Source organism: Macrotis lagotis, chromosome 1 (assembly GCF_037893015.1).
Source record: "Macrotis lagotis isolate mMagLag1 chromosome 1, bilby.v1.9.chrom.fasta, whole genome shotgun sequence".
In the NCBI taxonomy this organism is placed as follows: Eukaryota; Metazoa; Chordata; class Mammalia; order Peramelemorphia; family Peramelidae; genus Macrotis; species Macrotis lagotis.
The window spans coordinates 796,879,820-796,898,280 of record NC_133658.1 but is presented as its reverse complement, the minus strand read 5'-3'; the positions used below and the strand labels follow the sequence as shown (position 1 = coordinate 796,898,280).

The following is an 18,461-nucleotide window of genomic DNA, read 5'->3' as shown; positions in this document are numbered from 1 at the left end:
CAGTAAGGACTGAACTCTTTGTCCCCAGAGAGTATAGAATCATAGGATTCAGAATTGAGAAGTCCTTAGGTTTTGAGATCAAGTCTATCACTTTTTCAAACCAGGAAACTAAGGCCCACAGAGGGAAACCGACATCCAAAGTCATACAGGTTGGAAGTATTAGGTTCTTTGACTTTACATCCAGTGCTTCCCATGACATCAGGAAATCCAAGGGTAGATGACTGCTTTGTTGGGGAGTCTGTCAAGAGTATTCATGCTCTGAATGGGAATCTGGATGAGATGCCCTTTGAGGACCCTTTCAGCTTTGAGAGTTTTATGTCTTGGTATACCTGCATGTGTATTTATTTATGAATACACTTGACTGTGTGTCTGTAAGCAGATATGCTTCTCTTCACTCAAGTAGGTCATTTTCCCAGGCAATCTGATTTTGGCAGCCTTGTGTTAGCCATGTTACCCTACAGGGCCTATTCATTTTTTTCTCTTTTTTTCCCTTTGTCCTCTGATTCAGAGGTAGGGGAATTGGTTAGATGACCTCTCAAGATCCTTTCTAGGTCTGGGACAGAGAGATCCTGTCATTCCCTGATACTTAGATCACTAAACTATTTTTTTCATGCTTTTAACATCTTCAGAAGATCTTCAAGCACTCTCTTGACATAGGTGTGGCCTATAGAAGGCTTCTCACTTTTGGGGGATGAGAAGGGTAACACAGAGGGATAGACACAGAACTGAAAATTGAAGCCAAATTCAGAGTTCCCTTGGATCCCTGAAAACTCTTGGAATGAATGTTATAAAAGATGGAAGCCAGCCCAGTTGTCTTAGATTTCTAAAGTAGAATTCTGAAGTGTTGGCCATTGCATCCTAGATCTCTGAAGTGAGGGGCACAGTTAGTTCTGGTAATCTTCAATTAAAAATCATTGCCTTCCTACGCACAGGATGCTATTTCTTATTAGAGATAGGTAGCATGGAGGGTATTTGTGTTAAAACTCTGGGGCCTTTTTCTCCTTTATATTTCCACCAGAGAAGTTCATAGTATGGTTTTTTTTTAATTAAAATTTTTTTTTTTAAATTTAAGGCAAGAGTGATTTGCCCAAGGTCTCACAGCTAGGCAATTATTAAGTGTCTGAGGTTGGATTTGAATTCAGGCCCTCCTGACTCTAGGGCCAGTGCTCTATCCACTTTGCCACCTAGCTGTCCCTATAGTAAATTTTTAAATGCTGCTTTAGCTGGCATTCTAGAATCCAGAAGCAACATATTCTCCAGTCCCCTGTCCCATCTCAACAAAGACTTCTTTCCTTGTCATGCCACTCTTATAACCCCTTCCTGGACTCAACTAACCTCTTCTGTGGGAAAGATATCCTGTAATTTAATCTAGCCATGTATACCAGGAATGAGTAGTTATGACATATTCCAAAGGTAAATGGAAAATGTCTTTGGATTATCTGTAGGTCTGGGGGGTTTTGCAAGCTTTTTTAATGAGCAAATAGAGTTCCCAGGATGTCTGATTTGGAAGGAATATAATTTAGATGGTTTTGCCTAACTTCTATGGATTACAGTTGAGACTCAAAGAGTTTCATTCATTTGTCTAAGATCACAAAAATAAAAGTTAAAGGCAGGATTTGAACCCAGAGGGAGATCATTCTATTCTTAATCACTTCAGAAAACTCTGTGAGTCTATGCAGGAGGGAGTTACCTGCTCCCTCCTTTATGATTTTGTCTAGATCTCATTCCTAGATTCTTGATCTTGGTAGCTCAAGATTCTGTAATTTCCCAGGTTTATTTCAATAATTCCCTGACTCTGCTTTCAGTCTATCTCTCTGGTGTGACTTGGCTGTGAAACTCCTACTATTTTGTTGAGTTAATTCAATTGACCCAAAAGGCCCCTAGTGGACTGGAGAGAGGCAGAAGAGGGAAGTGCTATGGTCAGCTCAGAGTGGCTGTCTCCAGTGAGATGGGCTTCAGGACCCCTGGACACAGGGAATCCCCCTGAGATGCTTCTGTCCTGCACATCAAAGAGTACTGGGCTTCTTGACTCTGTGAAAGGATCTGGTCAAATGTGTGCTTGTTTCCCAGATCATTAAAAGTATGGAAATGTGTGTGTGTATGTGTGTCTAAGTGAGCTTTTCTATATGAGTTGGTGTTTGAGTATGAAGGTGTGTGAAGGTGGGACTATGGGAGGATATGTATCTACATGCACACGTGTCCTTGATTCATTTGAAGACTTGTGTGAGTGTAAGAATGCCCTTGTGTATGCAGGTGTCTGGGTGTGTGTCTGAGTGTATATATGTGAATGTGTATAGGAGAATGCAAAGATGAATTTTTCTGTGTGTGTGTGTGTGTGTGTGTGTGTGTGTGTGTGTGCATCCATATGAAGCATCCTAATATGCATGCCTACCCCTAGAGCATGAATACTCCCAAGTGTCACAGAAAAATGAAATAAGACCTCAAGAAATGTCTTGTTGCTCATTCATCCTTTCAGAAACTCATATATGCCAACATATACTCACACACACACATTTATACATGGTCTTTGTGTATTAGTGGTGTATATGTATGTGTGTAAGTCTATGAGAGATTCATGCACACAAATGTCTTTGTATGACTATGTCTGCATGTACCCAGGATGTGTATAAATGTCTGCGTGAATCTGTGTGTATCCTTATATATAGAGGTATATATGTATGCTAGGTGTTCATCATGTGAGTGTGCATTCGGGGTTTGTGTGGGAATAGCTGTTTGTACACTTAGCAGTGTTTCTTTATGTGTATGCTTGTAAGTCTGTGAATGGCTACTATCAGACAGACACCAAAGGCCTTGGGCTGTTGTTAGAACGTGAGCTCTTTGTGAATAGCCTTTGATTCATTTTTTGCACTTATATCTCCAGGTCTTGGTACACAATAGATGCTTAATAAATACCTGTTGATTGATTGATTGATGTCTGGGTCAAGACTTTGGTTCCCATGTTGGTCCCATGTTATCGATTCACCTTCCCTAAGTGTATTCCTTCTGCCCTGGCTAGTAGGTCTGATTCCAAAGGGGAGACCTAGATTCCAAAGAGGAGCAAAGGAGAGACTAGAACTAGTTCCAGAATGAAATGAACCCAGCACTGTATGCAAATGAGACTGTGGTATCCCCACAATCCCTAGTCACCCGCTCCTGTAGGAGTCACAGATGGGGCCATCTCCACCCCCTCCCCACCCACTAACCATCCCTGGGGTGAGGGATGAAAGGGAAGACTTTCCTTCCAAGCCCAATCCTTAACTTCCATCATTCCACATTGATTATGGCAGTTTCTTTCTTATCTGACTTCTGACCAGATCCCTTTCCTGAATAGCAGGAGCCTGCTATTATCTATGGAAGAAGATTCAGATTCTCTAGAATTTGAGGCTCTCCACAGTCTGACCCTATTCTTTCTATTATCTTCTTTTCCTGTATCCTTTGTAGACAATCAGACTAGTCCTTCACACTTGGATAATTTCCATCTTGATGCTTTTGCTCAAGCCATTTCTCTACATGAATGCCCCATTTCATCCTCTCTTGAATCTTTCCATTCTTTAAGTCCTAGGTCAGTTCTCTTTTCCTCTAAGAAACTATTGCTGATCATTCCAGGTTCCTTATTAGAACCCTTCTACACTTCAGTCACTGAGTACAGGTTCCTGTTCTCAACACTGGTGATAGGAATCCCAAGATGAAGTAAGCCATAGCCCCTGTCCTCAGATGGAAGAAACATTGGATCTAAAAATCTGAGTTCAAATCCCAGCCTTGCTACTTAATACCTATTTCACCTTGAGTAAGTCCCTTCTTCTTTCTTGACCATAGTTTCCTCATCGATAAAATGAGAAAGATTATCTTTAAGGCAGAGTTTCTTAACCTGCAGGGTTCATGATTATGCTTTACAATATTTTGATAACTGCAGTTCAATATAATCAGATTCCTTTGTAAATCTTATATATTGTATTTTATGTATTCAAAAGCATTATTCCAAGAATGAGTTGGGGGTTCACCAAATTCCCAAGGGCTCAGCTCTCAGAAAGAAGCAGTGGAATTCATGATAGATGTGGAGTCAGGAGCAATCTAGGTACAAATCTTGACTCTGACAATTTGTGATCTTTAAAACGGAGAATAAAAATCTATTTTTAAAAAATATCTGTAAACTATATGTGTTGTACTTATCTTTAAAAAGGAGAATAAAAATCTATTTTAAAAAATCTATAAAATATACATGTAGTACCCATCATCCTCAGTGCTGGATGGCTTCCAGTTATAGACTGCTACAGCTTTTGAAGATTTGAAATTGAAGATCACCCAGAAGGCAATGGAGAAAGACATGGTGGGTATGAGTGGGTTGTAACCAAGGACATGCTAGTAAATGTATGACAACCAGGTCTCCAAAACTACAGGGTAATTTTAAAACTTAAGATAAATTATCTTCAGTTCTCCATCACTTGCTTAAATCTATACAATCAGCAAAACAATAAAGCAAGCACAGTTTTTAATGTTCATTGATTTCCAAAGTGTAAAATGCTCACACTGAAAGTTTAATAGTTGATTCTCAGGAGCCAATACAAACTGACTCCAGCATATCCCTGGCTGTAACATATAGCAGTAGAGGAATTAGGAAGGGAAATCAAGGTAAAGGATGTCCATAAAAAATGTATGAGTCAGAAGATGACTGGTCATTTGAGAAGGGCTCAGACTGACCAATGAACAATATATGTGTATTGATGATATCTTTACAATGTCAAGAGGAAGGCTGCCAACATGTTGGGTGGGCTTCCAATAGAAAACTTGTGGGAAGATATGGATAAAAGTCATTTAGAAAAGAAAGGCAGGAATAGATTTTTGTCAATATCATTAGAAGGAATAATCAGTCAGGAGATAGCAGAATTATAAGAATATTTGAATACCTGGGCCTCCACTAAAGGTTCTGGTAAGGGTCAACTGTGTCTCAAGTGCTGGAATAAAAAATAATATTTTTATTAAGGTCCAGTGATTGGGGGGATCAGTCAATCATTTAATCAGCCAGTCAATAAGCATGTATAAAATGCTTACTTTGATGTGTTAAGTGCCAGTGTTACATAGAAAGACAAAAGCCAGTCCTTACTCTCAAGGAACTCACAATCTAATGGGAGATAAAAAGCAAACAGTCATGTACAAATAAGATCTATACAGGATAAACTGGAGATAAACAATAGAGGGGAGGCACTAGCTTTAAGGGCTTCTTAGAGAAGATGAGACTGTGGCTAGTCCTTGAAGAAACCTAGGGAAGTCAGATAAGTCAGAGAGGGGGTGATAGGAGGTAGGGTGGCATAAGGGCAAACCCAATCCATTACTCTTGTTAAATCAACTGCCTTTCCTGGTCCAGGCTGTTGTATTAAGGATCTTTGTCCAGGAGCTGTTTGGACTGAAGTCTCATCCAACTCTTGAGAGTTTATAATTCTATACGATTCTGAGGCAAAGCGACGTGTGGAGATTGGAGTTCACTGTCATCTGGCTTCATGATAGAGGCAGTATTTGAGTTGGGTACTGAAGAAAGAGAAGGATGTCAGAGAAGAGGAGGGAGTGCCTTCCTGGTGGGGGAAGGCCTGTGTAATTCTATGTGTGGAAAGGAAAGAGCAGGATGAGTCTGGAAACTCACTTCAATTGGACAGTAGAGCATCAAAAAAGGAAGGCCTGAGGAAATGATATGCAAAAGAGAAGCAGGAGGACTTTGAATGCCAGGCTAAGGGTTTGTTTATCCCTACCAGGAGAGCAATAGGGAGCTGGTGAAGTTTCCAGAGCAGCAATGTTACACGGTCAGACTTGTAGGTAAGGAAGATTAATTTGGCACAAGTCTGATCACGTCTGACCTTTCTTTCTGCAGTAATTAGAGTGCACTGTGTTAAATTCAGTGATGATGTGGCTAGGGATGCCTCCGGGTTGCTTATAAAAATGAAGTCATCCCCATCTTCTCTCTTATCTTCCTGGGGAGAGCATGGGGCATATACTCTGCAGGGATATCGGGATGAAGGTGAGATGGGGCATGGGGGGGGCAACACTGAAGAGAGGGGTGACTTCATCTGAACAAGGAAGAGATGAAGTATTTGAAAAACTAGCCTATAGAAGAGGGTTGGACTTGTCCAGCTTGGCTCCAGAGGCTCTAACTGGTAGTCATGATGAAAATCTGCTGAGATGGGTTTCAGTTCAGCATAAAGAATAAAAATTATGAAATAATTAGGGCAGTTCAGATATGGACTGGGCTGCCTTCTTGGCAGGAAGTGAGTCCTTTGGCCCTAAAGGTCTTCATGGAGAGACTGGATGATTTCTCTCTTGCCTTAGTGACAGGATTCCTATGCAGGTTGGATGCTCCATCCTTCTTGTGATGCTGAGAATAATCACAGAAGAAAAAGAAGACTCCAAGAAGAAAAAGCTCCAGGGGTCTTGGGGTAGGGAAGGAGTTGGAGAGGAGGGCAGGGGAGGAAAGCAAATAGAGAAGGAAAGAGACTCAGAAACCTCAATGATATATTCCTAAATTTGTCCCTTTCCCCACTGCAGAAAGACAGGAAAAGATGACAAGACCTAGTATGCCTTTAGACTTCATTAATAAAACAACATCCAGAAGGAGAGAGGTGATAGTCCTGTTATCATCTGTTCTGGTCAAAACTCATCTACAAGAGTGTACTTAATTCTGGGTATCACATTTTCAGAAGGACACTGATAAATTAGAATGAATTCAGAGGAATGTGATGAGGTTAGTAAGAGAGCAGGCTAAGGGAAGGTGTATGGAAGGAATTAGGAACTGTGTTTACTTCAAACACTTAAGCTGATGATGAAGCTCTAAGGAGCTCTCCCCAGTCCCCCCCCCCAGCCCCCACATTTTACAGATGAGGAAGTTGAAGCTTAGGTTGGGGGAAGGTTTGGCAAAGATCTCACAGGTAGTAGGTAGCACAATGGGATTTGAACCTATCTTATATAACCTGTCCTTTCAGGTATTCTGGTGGGAAAAAAAGAGTTACTAGAAGGTACATAAAACCCAATGTAAGAAAAACCTTTCTGCTGATCAGAGCTATTTTATTTTGGAGTGAATGACTCTGGAGAGGGTGAGCTCTCCATTACTAGAGTGTACTCCCCCTACAGCCTCTATAGGACCCCCTCCCCAACCCTGGGGTGCTGCAGTGGGAAATCACTCTCTAAGAGTTTGTGAATGGGATGCCCTCTGGGTCTGTGGTTCTGTGGCTTTTCATTTAGAGACATACATAGAGACCACAGTGACTTGTGAGTCACCAAGTGTCAGAGAGACTGGCAGGCACAGACATAGCAGGTGTGTAGATGAGAGGATGCTTTGCCTTCTCTTGAATAGGGCAGCAATGAGCAGAGTGACATGATGGGGGTGGTGGTGGTGGTGGTATGTGTGTGTGTGTGTGTGTGTGTGTGTGTGTGTGTGTGTGTGTGTGCATGTGGTCTATGTGTTTGTGTGATGTGTATATAGCAGGGGGTGGTGTTCATATCTGAATAAGCTAGAGAAGAATATAAGGAGAGGAAAAGGAGATAGTAAGAATCTTCAAATTAAAATGAAGAGTCCTGGGTTGGAATGTTGCTTTGCACCTGATAATTGCTTAACTGTTCATTGAATTGAATGAAATGGTACTTTGGATACTTAATAGTTGGAAAACCATAGACTAGTCACTTCACCTTGAGCCTCAGTTTCGTCCTCTGAAGGTGAGGATAAGACTACTTGGACTAAATGGGAGTGTTAGTATTATTTCTCTGGGTCAGCCTTGGAAGATTAATGGGATTAATGAAAGATTAATGGGAAGGTGTGGGATTAATTTGAATGGTGGGAGGAGGATTTATAGGTTGGAAGAGGAGACCAGGGGAGGACATTTCCAGGACTTTTTTGGAGGGGTGTTTTGTGGGGAGGCCATTTCTAAGGGAAGGGGTGAAAAGAACAGAATGGCTTAGGTAGGGGTCCCTGTTCTTCCAGGTACACTGTGCTCAACTCAGTGAAGGGGATGAGCAGAACCTGCAGGCCTTAGAGAAGCACGTGAGTAGGACCTGGGAGAGAAGGATGCTGGGGCCTGGGCCTCTCAGGAAACCCTACATTTTGTCTTCAGACTGGACATCCTGAACAGTACAAAGTGGATGGGAGGATGTGAGGATGTGGGAGGGGGAGGCTGGAGAGGGTGGGGTCATTAACCCAAAGAGCCACATGCAGAAGAAAGAGTCTTGGGGAAAAGGTCAGGAGATAATGGTTATATATCCGACCCTGTTGTATACCTTTGGGCATTGCCTCCCTCAGTCTAGGCCATCATTCTCCCTGAGAATACTTCATACTCTGTTTCTTATAATATTGTTGAGGTCCTAGGAGAGGGGAGGGAGGGTGTTGTCCACAAAAGGATAGGGGTGTCTGGTAGAAAGGGATGGGAATGGCCAGCGCTTGGGGTCCCTGGGCCCCTGATGCTGCCCCTCATTTCCAGTCTCTTTTCCCTAGACTCTAGTGGCCTTGAAGAGGCTTCGGACCCTACAGCAGCGTCAGGCCCGCCCCCGGCCAGTGCCAGAGCCCTCTTCCCCACCCACCTCACTGGCCAGGCCAGATGGGGCTGTGTCTATCAGGACCGGTGGCTACAGTGACCTGGACAGCAGGATTCTGCAGCTGTGTGGTGAGGCAGTGGGGAAAGCTGGATGGAGAAGTGTAGGGGGCGGGGAAGGAGAGAGATACAAAGAGACAGAGAGGGTTTGAGACAGGTGAATGGGATCAGATCTCATGAATGGGGTTGGGTAGGTGTGGTGGGTAGTTTTCACCTCTGCCTCTCCTAACCCTGGCTTCCTTACAGGGGAACTCTATGACCTGGATGCCTCTTCCCTTCAGCTCAAAGTACTCCATTATGTGAGTTGGACTCTTTCCCCACTTTCACCCCTCCAAATCTCCACTATCCCCATCCCCTTTACCTGAGCTAAACACAGCCAAAGCTTCCCATCTGAGAGGGGATTCAGAAGTCCTATCTTCAGGAGATATTGGACCTAGAGTCACAAAACTTCTCTCCTTAGAAAGGGCAGAGCCTAACTCTGGGAGCCCATGATCTGGGTGGGGGAGAGAAAACAGGGACCCTGTTTTGGGGGAAGTTATCTCTTGGCTTGAGGAGATTGATTGTAGAAATGGGTCGAACAGGAAAGGTTCCCTAAAGGAGGGACATCAGTAGGCCCTTTGATTAAATAGGTGGGAAAGGGTCTGTTTGGGGTCGTAGAATTAATTGGCACTCTTCCTTCCTCAGTTGCAACAGGAGACCGAGTCCTCAACGTGCTGTCTCCTTCTTGTTTCAGAGGATAACCTCCAGCTTTCTTGCCAGGTGAGTGCTTTGAAATCCTCAGAAAGAGAGAGGAGCCAGAGACCATGGCAACAAGGGATGGGGAGGAGGACTGTCAATGCCATGGTCCCTTGTTGTCTAACACTAACACCTCTCCCCCGTGTTCCTTCCCCTTTTCTCTACCTGGTAGGTCATCGGAGACAAAGTGCTTGGAGAAGAAGTCAGTTTTCCAGTGAGTTGCTGGCTCCTTTAGCTGTCTGTTGTCAAAGAACTGCTGGGGGCTATTTGGGAATCTCTTAGTGATCTACTGGGCTTTGTCAGGTCTATTTGGGATATTTTAGAATCTCTTAGAGGATAGATTTTAATAGATTTAAGCTCATGTAAGATCTTATGGTCTCTGAATGTTTGGGCATCTTATCATCCAAGACCTCTTGGAAGTCCTTTGGTGAGGGAGGGGCTATCAAGATGAGACTGGCTCTTTTATTATTTCTCTGGCCCTCTCTTTCTTGAAGATGTATTGCACTCTGTTGAATTATTTTTTGATTATTTCCAGAACTCTTGGAGGGTGGATTGGGGCCTGTCTCCCATGTCTCATTTCCAAGGATGAATAGGGTGATTCTGGGTGTTGCCAAAAGTCCTCTCTAGGCAGGGAGAGGATGTGTGTCAGGAAAGGTCCTGGAGCTCTTTGCTTGGGGACAGTTGGGTAGCAAGGACTAGAGGTATCTTCTCCACCCTGCCTCACCCAAGACCAAGTCACCTTTCTCCTCTGTCACTAGGAGTCTCCTCTTCCCACATCCCTTATGCTTTGTGTATGTGTCTCTTACTTTGCCTTTCTACCATTCTCCCTTACAGATGACAGTGGGGCGCCTGGGCCAGGTGGTAAAGAACAAGGAATCCATCACACTGAAGGACCTCACTTCAGTGAGTGATAGCTCCTGGACATGCACTTGAGATGAGGGGTGGGCTTGGGTTGAGTTGCTTTTCCCTCAGGCAGGAGATTCCCTCACCTCCCTGGTGCCTTGGAGAAGGAGACAGCAGAAGATCCCCAAAGCATTCCCCCATTTCCCTTCCCCTACTACTTCCCAGAGCTGCCTCTAGGAGAACAGCTAGCCTCATTCTCATTTTCCCCAGGAGAAACTGAGACCCTAAGAGACTTGTCTAAGGTTTCACTATAAGTCAACAGTTAAGTTGAGAATAGAACTCAGATCGGCTGACTCCTGGCCCAGAGAACTAGGATTGTTGTTGGCTGTTGCCTATGGAGATTTCAAAAGCCCTTGACCCTCACCTGTCTCTCCTCTCTCACCTGTGCTCTCCACCTTACAGGAAGAGGTGACACAGCTGCAGAACCTCGTGGGATGTGAGCTGCAATCCATGCTCTGCGTCCCTGTCATCTGTCGGGCTACAAATCAGGTGGTGGCCTTAGCCTGCACCTTCAACAAGCAGGGAGGAGACACGTGAGTCCTGCAGAGGCTGAGAATGGGAGGGAAGCTAAAGCAGTATGTGGACAGGCACCCTATAGTGGTAGCCTTCTGTTGGATGTGAGGGGCAAAGCATTGCTAACCACCACTCCTTCAAAGATCAGGAAAGAGGAAGCAGGATGATGGATGGGAAATTGATAGTGGGTGGTTTGTTGCACAGAAAGTTGTGGTCAATGAGATCTCGGGATGCTTGACCTCATTTACTACGTTCTCCATATACCCATCCTCCTTCTGCCCAAAATTCATAGCCAAATTTCAGATAATCCTGAATTCTTCCACTTGGTTATCTCCTCCATGTATTGCTTGGGCCAATTTTCATCCAAATGACTGACATTTCCCCATAACCCTATTGTCCACCTAGGACTGTCATGAGTACTGAGTGGTGACAGGCCAGGAACCTTTGAGGTTGAGTCAAAGTGAAAGAAAGAGATGATGAGGGCCTAGAGTTTAGAGTGTCTGACCTGGGGGAAAGGAAGAACCTCAGGATATGGATTAGAAAAGATGAAAGATGCCTTAGAATAGAGACCAACCTAGTTGGAATTCCTCATTTTTCAGATGGGGGTTTTTCAAAAAGGGAAGTGACTGACCCAAAGTCACAGATAGTAAATTTCAGAACTGGAATTTGAACTCAGGACTCTTAACTTCAAATATGGATGAAAGGATGCAACTTAGAACCAAACACCTTGCCAGATGTTGGGGAGAGCAGGTGTCTGGGAGTCAGGAGATTCTTAGTCCTGACTTTGCCCTGTTGCTGTGTGATTTTGAGCAAGCCCTCCCCCTTCCTCTGAGCCTCAATCTTTTATGTTCCTTCTGAACTCTGAAAGTCTGATATTTGATGGGAATATTGTTCAGGGTCAGGGCCAGGAGATGGCATCTGGATGGGAGGCCTGGGATGGATAACCAGGATGCATCTGAAAAGAGTCCAGAGCAGGGAAAGCAATAACAAGGATAGTGGGCAGGTAGCCTGATCCCCAGGGAAAATGCCAGTCCAGAGTCTGAGATACCAGGAAAGATCTAAGCAGGAAACAGATGCTCTGGCTGTTTTGAAGCTGGGAGGTGGTAAGGGCAAACCTAGAAGGGGGTAAGACACAAATATAGATAATTACAATGTGAAAAGTGAGAGGAAAAGCTACAAATGCATGGAAGACCAGAGAAGACTTCCTGGAGGAGGTAACATTGAGCCTCGAAGGCTTGATAGGATTCTCTTGTCAAAGAGGAAAAGGGAGAACATTTTAGTCCTAGGGAACAAAGGTGCTCTAGACCTTGGAAGCAAGGTTACACAGGTTACTTGTGGTGGGGGAGCAGCAGAGCCATCCATTTGGGTGAGGTGTAGAATGCAGGAGTCAAAGAAAGAGTTCTGAATGCCAGGAAAGGGGGAATGAGCTTTAGTCAGTGGGCAGTGGGAGGCCACTGAAAGGTAGGATGCACTCAGACATGAAATAAGAAAAATTAGCCTGGAAGTTTGTACAGGGTGGAGTAGAGAGAAAAGGAGTGGAGGTGGATGGAGCCCAGAAGGCCTGTGAAGAGATCATGGTTTAACAATAGTTGAAATGTGGTGAGGGGAACCTGGATTATGGTTGTGTCTTTGGGGAAAGAAAGGAGGTTAAAGGGGGAATCAGTAGGGAGTGTGGCAACTTAATGGTTATGAGAAGAGGTGGAGAGAGGAGTCCAATAGTATACCATGCTTATAAACAGGGTGAATAATAATAATTTAGGTAGCATTTATACAGTTTGCCTTTCAGGTTAACAATATGCAAAATAAATCACCTCATAATCAAATGAAGGTACTATTATTATCTTCATTTTACAGATGAGGACACTGAGGCTGATAGGGGTTAAGTGACTTTCTCAGGGTCACAGCTTGATGGTATTTGAACTTAGGTTTTTCAAACTACAACTTGCTGTATTAGTTAGCTAAATAATGGAACCACCAACAGAAGGAGACAGAAGTTTTAGGGGGAAAGATAATGAGAAATTAGAGCAGGAATTCTAGGAACACAGTAAACTAAGCAATCCAGTTTCAGGGAGACTGGGCAGCAAATATTGCTAGCCAGATATTGGTGGCTATAGTACAGAGCAGAGGGACAGTAGCTTTTGGGGGGCAGGGGCAGATAAACAGAGGGAGGGAGAAGAAAGCAAATTAGCCCAAAACCTTGGCCCCTTCTGTCCTGGAACATCTTCACCTTTTTCCTCCCCTCCCCACCATGGAGTGGGAAATCCATTGTCTTGAGGCAGAGGACCTGGGTTTAACTATTGACTACATTTCTTATTAGTCATGTTACATTGGACTAATTAGTTAACCTTTCTGGGACTCTCTTTCCTTATTTGAAAAATGAGGGGGTTGGACGATAGTCTTGTTGAGGTTTCTTTGAGCTCTGAAAGCTAGGATCTATGATTTACCCAGCTCCCCACAGCTGGCTTTCCTGATGATATATCATCTGGCTGTGGGATTGAATTACTGACTCTGGAGGATTTGGGACCAATCTTGTTAGGCGAGAAGCCGGTTCCCATTAGCTTGGGCGGGCGCCTTGCTGGACAGACCCTAATCACCCTGCTTCCTTGGACACATTAGGATTGATGGGGTGTCTGGAGTTTGGCAGAGGGAGAGCCGAGGGCAGGGAGGGGACAGACAGGAAGGATGGGCTTAGTGAGGGGGAACAGTCACCTGCAGGAACTGACCTGCCTCTCCTGATTCCCTCCCCTCCGATCTGGTAAAGAAGTCTCTGCCAGAGGTGAAACATGATCCTGCTCTCAATCAAAGATACCCCAATTTGGGGCAGGGAGAGGAAAGGGAAGAAAGTCATGGCCTCTGCCTTCAGGCAATCCCTTAGTCTAAGGAAAATGGGAGATGAGGAAGATATCCCTGAGCTATGGAGAGGGAAGGACACAGATTCTTCCAGACTGAATGGATGCTTTGGTAAATGAGTAATAAACATAATGGGGGTGCCCAGTGGTTGGAAAGGAAAGAAAATGCCTCACCTGGGCTTGGCTCTCATCAAGGTAAGTAGACTTCAGTTTAAAGAGGGGGAAGGTAGCAATAATGGGGACTCAACATTGCCAGACATATTGAAGGTGCCTGAGAAGTGTTTGCTGATTGATATGTCCTTGATCTGCCATTCCCTATCATAGCCTCACCCTCCCCTCCCTGGCAGGTACTCAGACTGGGATGAGCATAAGATCCTCCACTGTTTCTGCTACACTGCCACTGTTCTGACCAGCACACTGGCCTTCCAGAAGGAACAGAAGCTCAAGTGTGAGTGCCAGGTGAGCCCCGCCCCCTTGGTGCCCAGGGTTATTTTCCCAGCCTCAACTTTCCTGTCTTTGCCCTTCCTGCTTTAACCATGCTTATAAACAGGGCAATAGCTCTCCCTCCCCAGTCTCACCTTCCTCTTCCTTACCCTCTCTATTCTTATCATTTTTTCCCCTCTCTCCCATCTTTCCCAACTTTATCTCCCTAGTTCTCATCATCATGTTTCCCTGTGTCTAACAAAGGTGTTCTAGGCAGATCAGTTTCCTAATGCTTATAGATCAGAAGATTTAGAGGATTTTAAAATGTCAAAACTGGAACCTTAGAACACAGAATGTCAGAGATGATAGGGACATTAGAACACAGAATATTAGAGGTGGAAGGGACCTTAGATCATAGAATGCCAGAGGTGGAAGGAACCTTAGAACACAGAGTGCAGAGGTGGAAGGAACCTTAGCTCATAGAATGCCAGAGGTGGAAGGGAGCTTAGAACACAGAATGTCAGAGATGAGAGGAACCTTAGAACACATAATGTCAGAGATGAGAGTAACCTTAGAACACAGAGTACCAGAGGTGGAAGGGACCTTAGAACATAGAATGCAGAGGTGGAAGGGACCTTAGATCATAGAATGCCAGTGGTGGAAGGGACCTTAGATCATAGAATGCCAGAGGTGGAAGGGAACTTAGAACACAGAATGTCAGAGATGAGAGTAAACTTAGAACACAGAGTACCAGAGGTTGAAGGGACCTGAGAACATAGAATGCAGAGGTGGAAGGGACCTTAGATCATAGAATGCCAGTGGTGGAAGGGACCTTATATCATAGAATGCCAGAGGTGGAAGGGAACTTAGAACACAGAATGTCAGAGATGAGAGGAACCTTAGAACACAGAGTGCCAGAGGTAGAAGGGACCTTAGCTCATAGAATGCCAGAGGTGGAAGGGAACTTAGAACACAGAATGTCAGAGATGAGAGGAACCTTAGAACACAGAGTGCCAGAGGTAGAAGGGACCTTAGATCATAGAATGCCAGAGGTGGAAGGGAGCTTAGAACGCAGAGTGCAGAGGTGGAAGGGACCTTAGAACATAGAATGCAGAGGTGGAAGGGACCTTAGATCATAGAATGCCAGTGGTGGAAGGGACCTTAGATCATAGAATGCCAGAGGTGGAAGGGAACTTAGAACACAGAATGTCAGAGATGAGAGGAACCTTAGAACACAGAGTGCCAGAGGTAGAAGGGACCTTAGATCATAGAATGCCAGAGGTGGAAGGGAGCTTAGAACACAGAATGTCAGAGATGAGAGGAACCTTAGAACACAGAGTGCCAGAGGTAGAAGGGACCTTAGAACACAGAGTGTAGAGGTGGAAGGGACCTTAGATCATAGAATGCCAGTGGTGGAAGGGACCTTAGATCATAGAATGCCAGAGGTGGAAGGGAACTTAGAACACAGAATGTCAGAGATGAAAGGAACCTTAGAACACAGAGTGCCAGAGGTAGAAGGGACCTTAGATCATAGAATGCAAGAGGTGGAAGGGACCTTAGAACACAGAGTGTAGAGGTGGAAGGGACCTTAGATCATAGAATGCCAGAGGTGGAAGGGAACTTAGAACGCAGAGTGCAGAGGTGGAAGGGATGTTAGATCATAGAATGCCAGAGGTGGAAGGGAGCTTAGAACACAGAATGTCAGAGATGAGAGGAACCTTAGAACACAGAATGTCAGAGGTAGAAGGGAGCTTAGAACACAGAATGTCAGAGATGAGAGGAACCTTAGAACACAGTGCCAGAGGTGGAAGGGACCTTAGAACATAGAGTGCAGAGGTGGAAGGGACCTTAGATCATAGAATGCCAGAGGTGGAAGGGAACTTGGAACACAGAATGTCAGAAGTGGAAGGATCTTAGAAAATAGAAATGGGAGGGGCCTTAGAAAAACAAAAAGATAAAATCTTAGCACTAGTGAAGAGGATGAACATCTGGAGTCCAACCAGTTCCTTTGGAGGGCCGGAGAGGGGGATGGGCTCCCCCTTGCCCCACTGTGAGTCACTGGAGATCAGGGTCTCTGACTCTCCCTCCAGGAGCTCTCCGTCAGGACATTCCTGCCCAGTGACCACATATGCCTGGGAAAAGCAGGCTGGTCCTCCCAGCAGCAAGAGCCCCAGGGGACCTTGTTCTAGTGCAGCTCAGCACGCAGCCAGTGGGCTGGAATCTTGGTGTTGGCACGCGCTCTGGTGGTTGCTATTGAGTACTGCAATAGTGAATACACAAATCTATGAAAGATTATATGATGTAAATTTGTGTATGTATGTGTATATATGGATATGTGTGTGCCTATACACAAGATCACATATCCATATCTCTATACACATATATCTGTCTATCTCTATTTTTTCTATCTATCCATCTTTCTATCTAATTTTTCATTGACTTATAGAATATAAGATCTGGAAGAGACCTTAGAGAACATCTACTTCAACCTTCTCATTTTAAGGAGAAAGACTCTGAGGTCCAGAGGAGGGGAAGGGTCTTGGCTAAGGTCACATAACAAGTTGCTGGCTGAGTCGGGACCAGAATCTGGGATTCCTGATTTTTAGTTCAATACTCTTTCCACTCAACATGTGGTCAAGGAAGACCTGAGTTCAAATGTGATACGAAGCACTTCCTAGATGTGTGACTTGAGCAAGTCATTTAATTTATGCCTGCTTCAGTTTCTTCACCTATAAAATGGGTTAATAATAATCCCCAACTCCCAGGTGACTGTGAGGACAAAATAAGGTGATATTTGTAAAGAACTTTGCAAACCTTAATGTATTATATAAATGCTTGTTCTTGTTATTGTTACTATTATTATTATTAAAGGCTAGGGTATATCTCCCAGACTCAAATGACTGAAGGTTGACAGTGAAGGAGGAAGAAATATTATTGTAATTGTTGGGACTTTTTGGAACCTGCTGTTTTAGAAGTTAGGGGTTAGATATGATATCTAGAGACTGAAATCTCTATTCCTTCCCCTATTCCTATTCACCCCTTTCTAGGCTCTTCTCCAAGTGGCAAAGAACCTCTTCACACATTTGGGTGAGTTTCCTTCTCCATTAGCTTTGGCAGGGATGAGGCTGGTGGGGAAGCTTTGGGAAAGAGGGAGACCAGGGCCCCATCCCTTAGTATAAAAGTGTAGCTTGAGTTTCCTTGGAAACCAGCATTACTTTATGGATCTACATCCCCCAGATGATGTCTCCGTCCTGCTCCAAGAAATCATCACAGAAGCCCGGAACCTCAGTAATGCAGAGATGTGAGTAAAGTGGTTCAGGGGAAAGGAATGTGGGTCCACCCTGGGGAAATATTAAGACCACTGAGTATAGCTCAGGAGTTCTTATCCTTTTTGTGTGTGTCATGGACATTGTGGTAAAGTCTATGATGACTCCTTCTCAGAAACAAGTTTCTAAATGCATAATATAAAATACATGAGACTGCAAAGGAAGCCAGTTATATTAAAGCAGCTATTAAAACATTTTAAAAAATGTTCATGGACCCTACTTTAAGAATCCCTGAGAAGTTCAACTTTAACTTTTAACAGAGGAAGAAACTGAGATACAGAGAAATTTAGTGACTTATGTAAAATCTCCTAGTAGAGAGGTCAGGAAAGCTGAGGGAAGGAGATTGGAGGGCAGCAACCTCAAGATGCCTGTCTCGCTCTTTCCTTCTTTCCCTTCTCTTTTCCTCTTCTCTCTCCTCCCTCAATAGTATCCCTTGGCTCATCTTCAAACACTCCCAGGGAAACCCTGTTTTGTTTGTTGGCTTCAGGCAACTTGTGAAAAATGTGTAATCCCAGAGGGGTGTTGTTTGAGGGGGTTAATGGACAAACTTGAACTTCATTTGATAATTCTCTTTATTCCCTCTCCCTTTCAAGAGGAGAAAGTGCTGCTATCTAGTGGGAATGTGGGTGGAGAACCCCCAACCTTCTCGCAATTGGCAGGCTTCCTTCACTGCTGCTTCCTTTGTGAATAAGCCCTAGAAAACAGACTTTTGTGGGTTGTAGTATATGGAGTCAAGGGAAAAATAGAGGGGATGCCAGATTAGTATAGGACCTTTGAAACAGGCATCCATTCCCATCTTTTCCCTGACTCCATATACTACATTCACAACTCTGTTTTCTAGGGCATCCTGTTACAGAGATTAAGTGCAGGAGAAGGAAAAATATACCCTCAGTCAGGGTTGTCCAGGCTCTGATCCTAGTGAGACAATAAGGTCCAGATGACTTGGAGAATTTAGATTGTTCTCTGATATTAAGGAATTTTAGAGAGTATTGGGAGATGAAAGCCCTGGGGTCAAAGTCCCTTGGATTGTCTCTAACATAGAGCTGGTGTAGGGTCAGGAATGAGGATCCATGATGGCTGAGACCTCAGGTGAGACCTTTTGCTTGGCCCCAGCCATGCCCTTGTCAGGATATTACTCAGTTACTGCC

At 44.3% G+C, this 18,461-nt stretch overlaps 1 protein-coding gene across 1 annotated transcript in view; it reads left to right on the top strand.

Moving 5' to 3' along the window:
- PDE2A (phosphodiesterase 2A) overlaps window positions 1-18,461 on the top strand; it is a 117,846-nt gene that overhangs the window by 77,560 nt on the left and 21,825 nt on the right. The window contains exons 6-15 of the mRNA XM_074216795.1: window positions 7,961-8,020; window positions 8,468-8,636; window positions 8,811-8,863; window positions 9,249-9,323; window positions 9,472-9,513; window positions 10,134-10,202; window positions 10,605-10,735; window positions 13,912-14,023; window positions 17,035-17,074; window positions 17,225-17,288. Of these exons, the coding sequence (XP_074072896.1) occupies window positions 7,961-8,020; window positions 8,468-8,636; window positions 8,811-8,863; window positions 9,249-9,323; window positions 9,472-9,513; window positions 10,134-10,202; window positions 10,605-10,735; window positions 13,912-14,023; window positions 17,035-17,074; window positions 17,225-17,288 (815 nt within the window). The remainder of the gene's footprint in view (window positions 1-7,960; window positions 8,021-8,467; window positions 8,637-8,810; window positions 8,864-9,248; window positions 9,324-9,471; window positions 9,514-10,133; window positions 10,203-10,604; window positions 10,736-13,911; window positions 14,024-17,034; window positions 17,075-17,224; window positions 17,289-18,461) is intronic.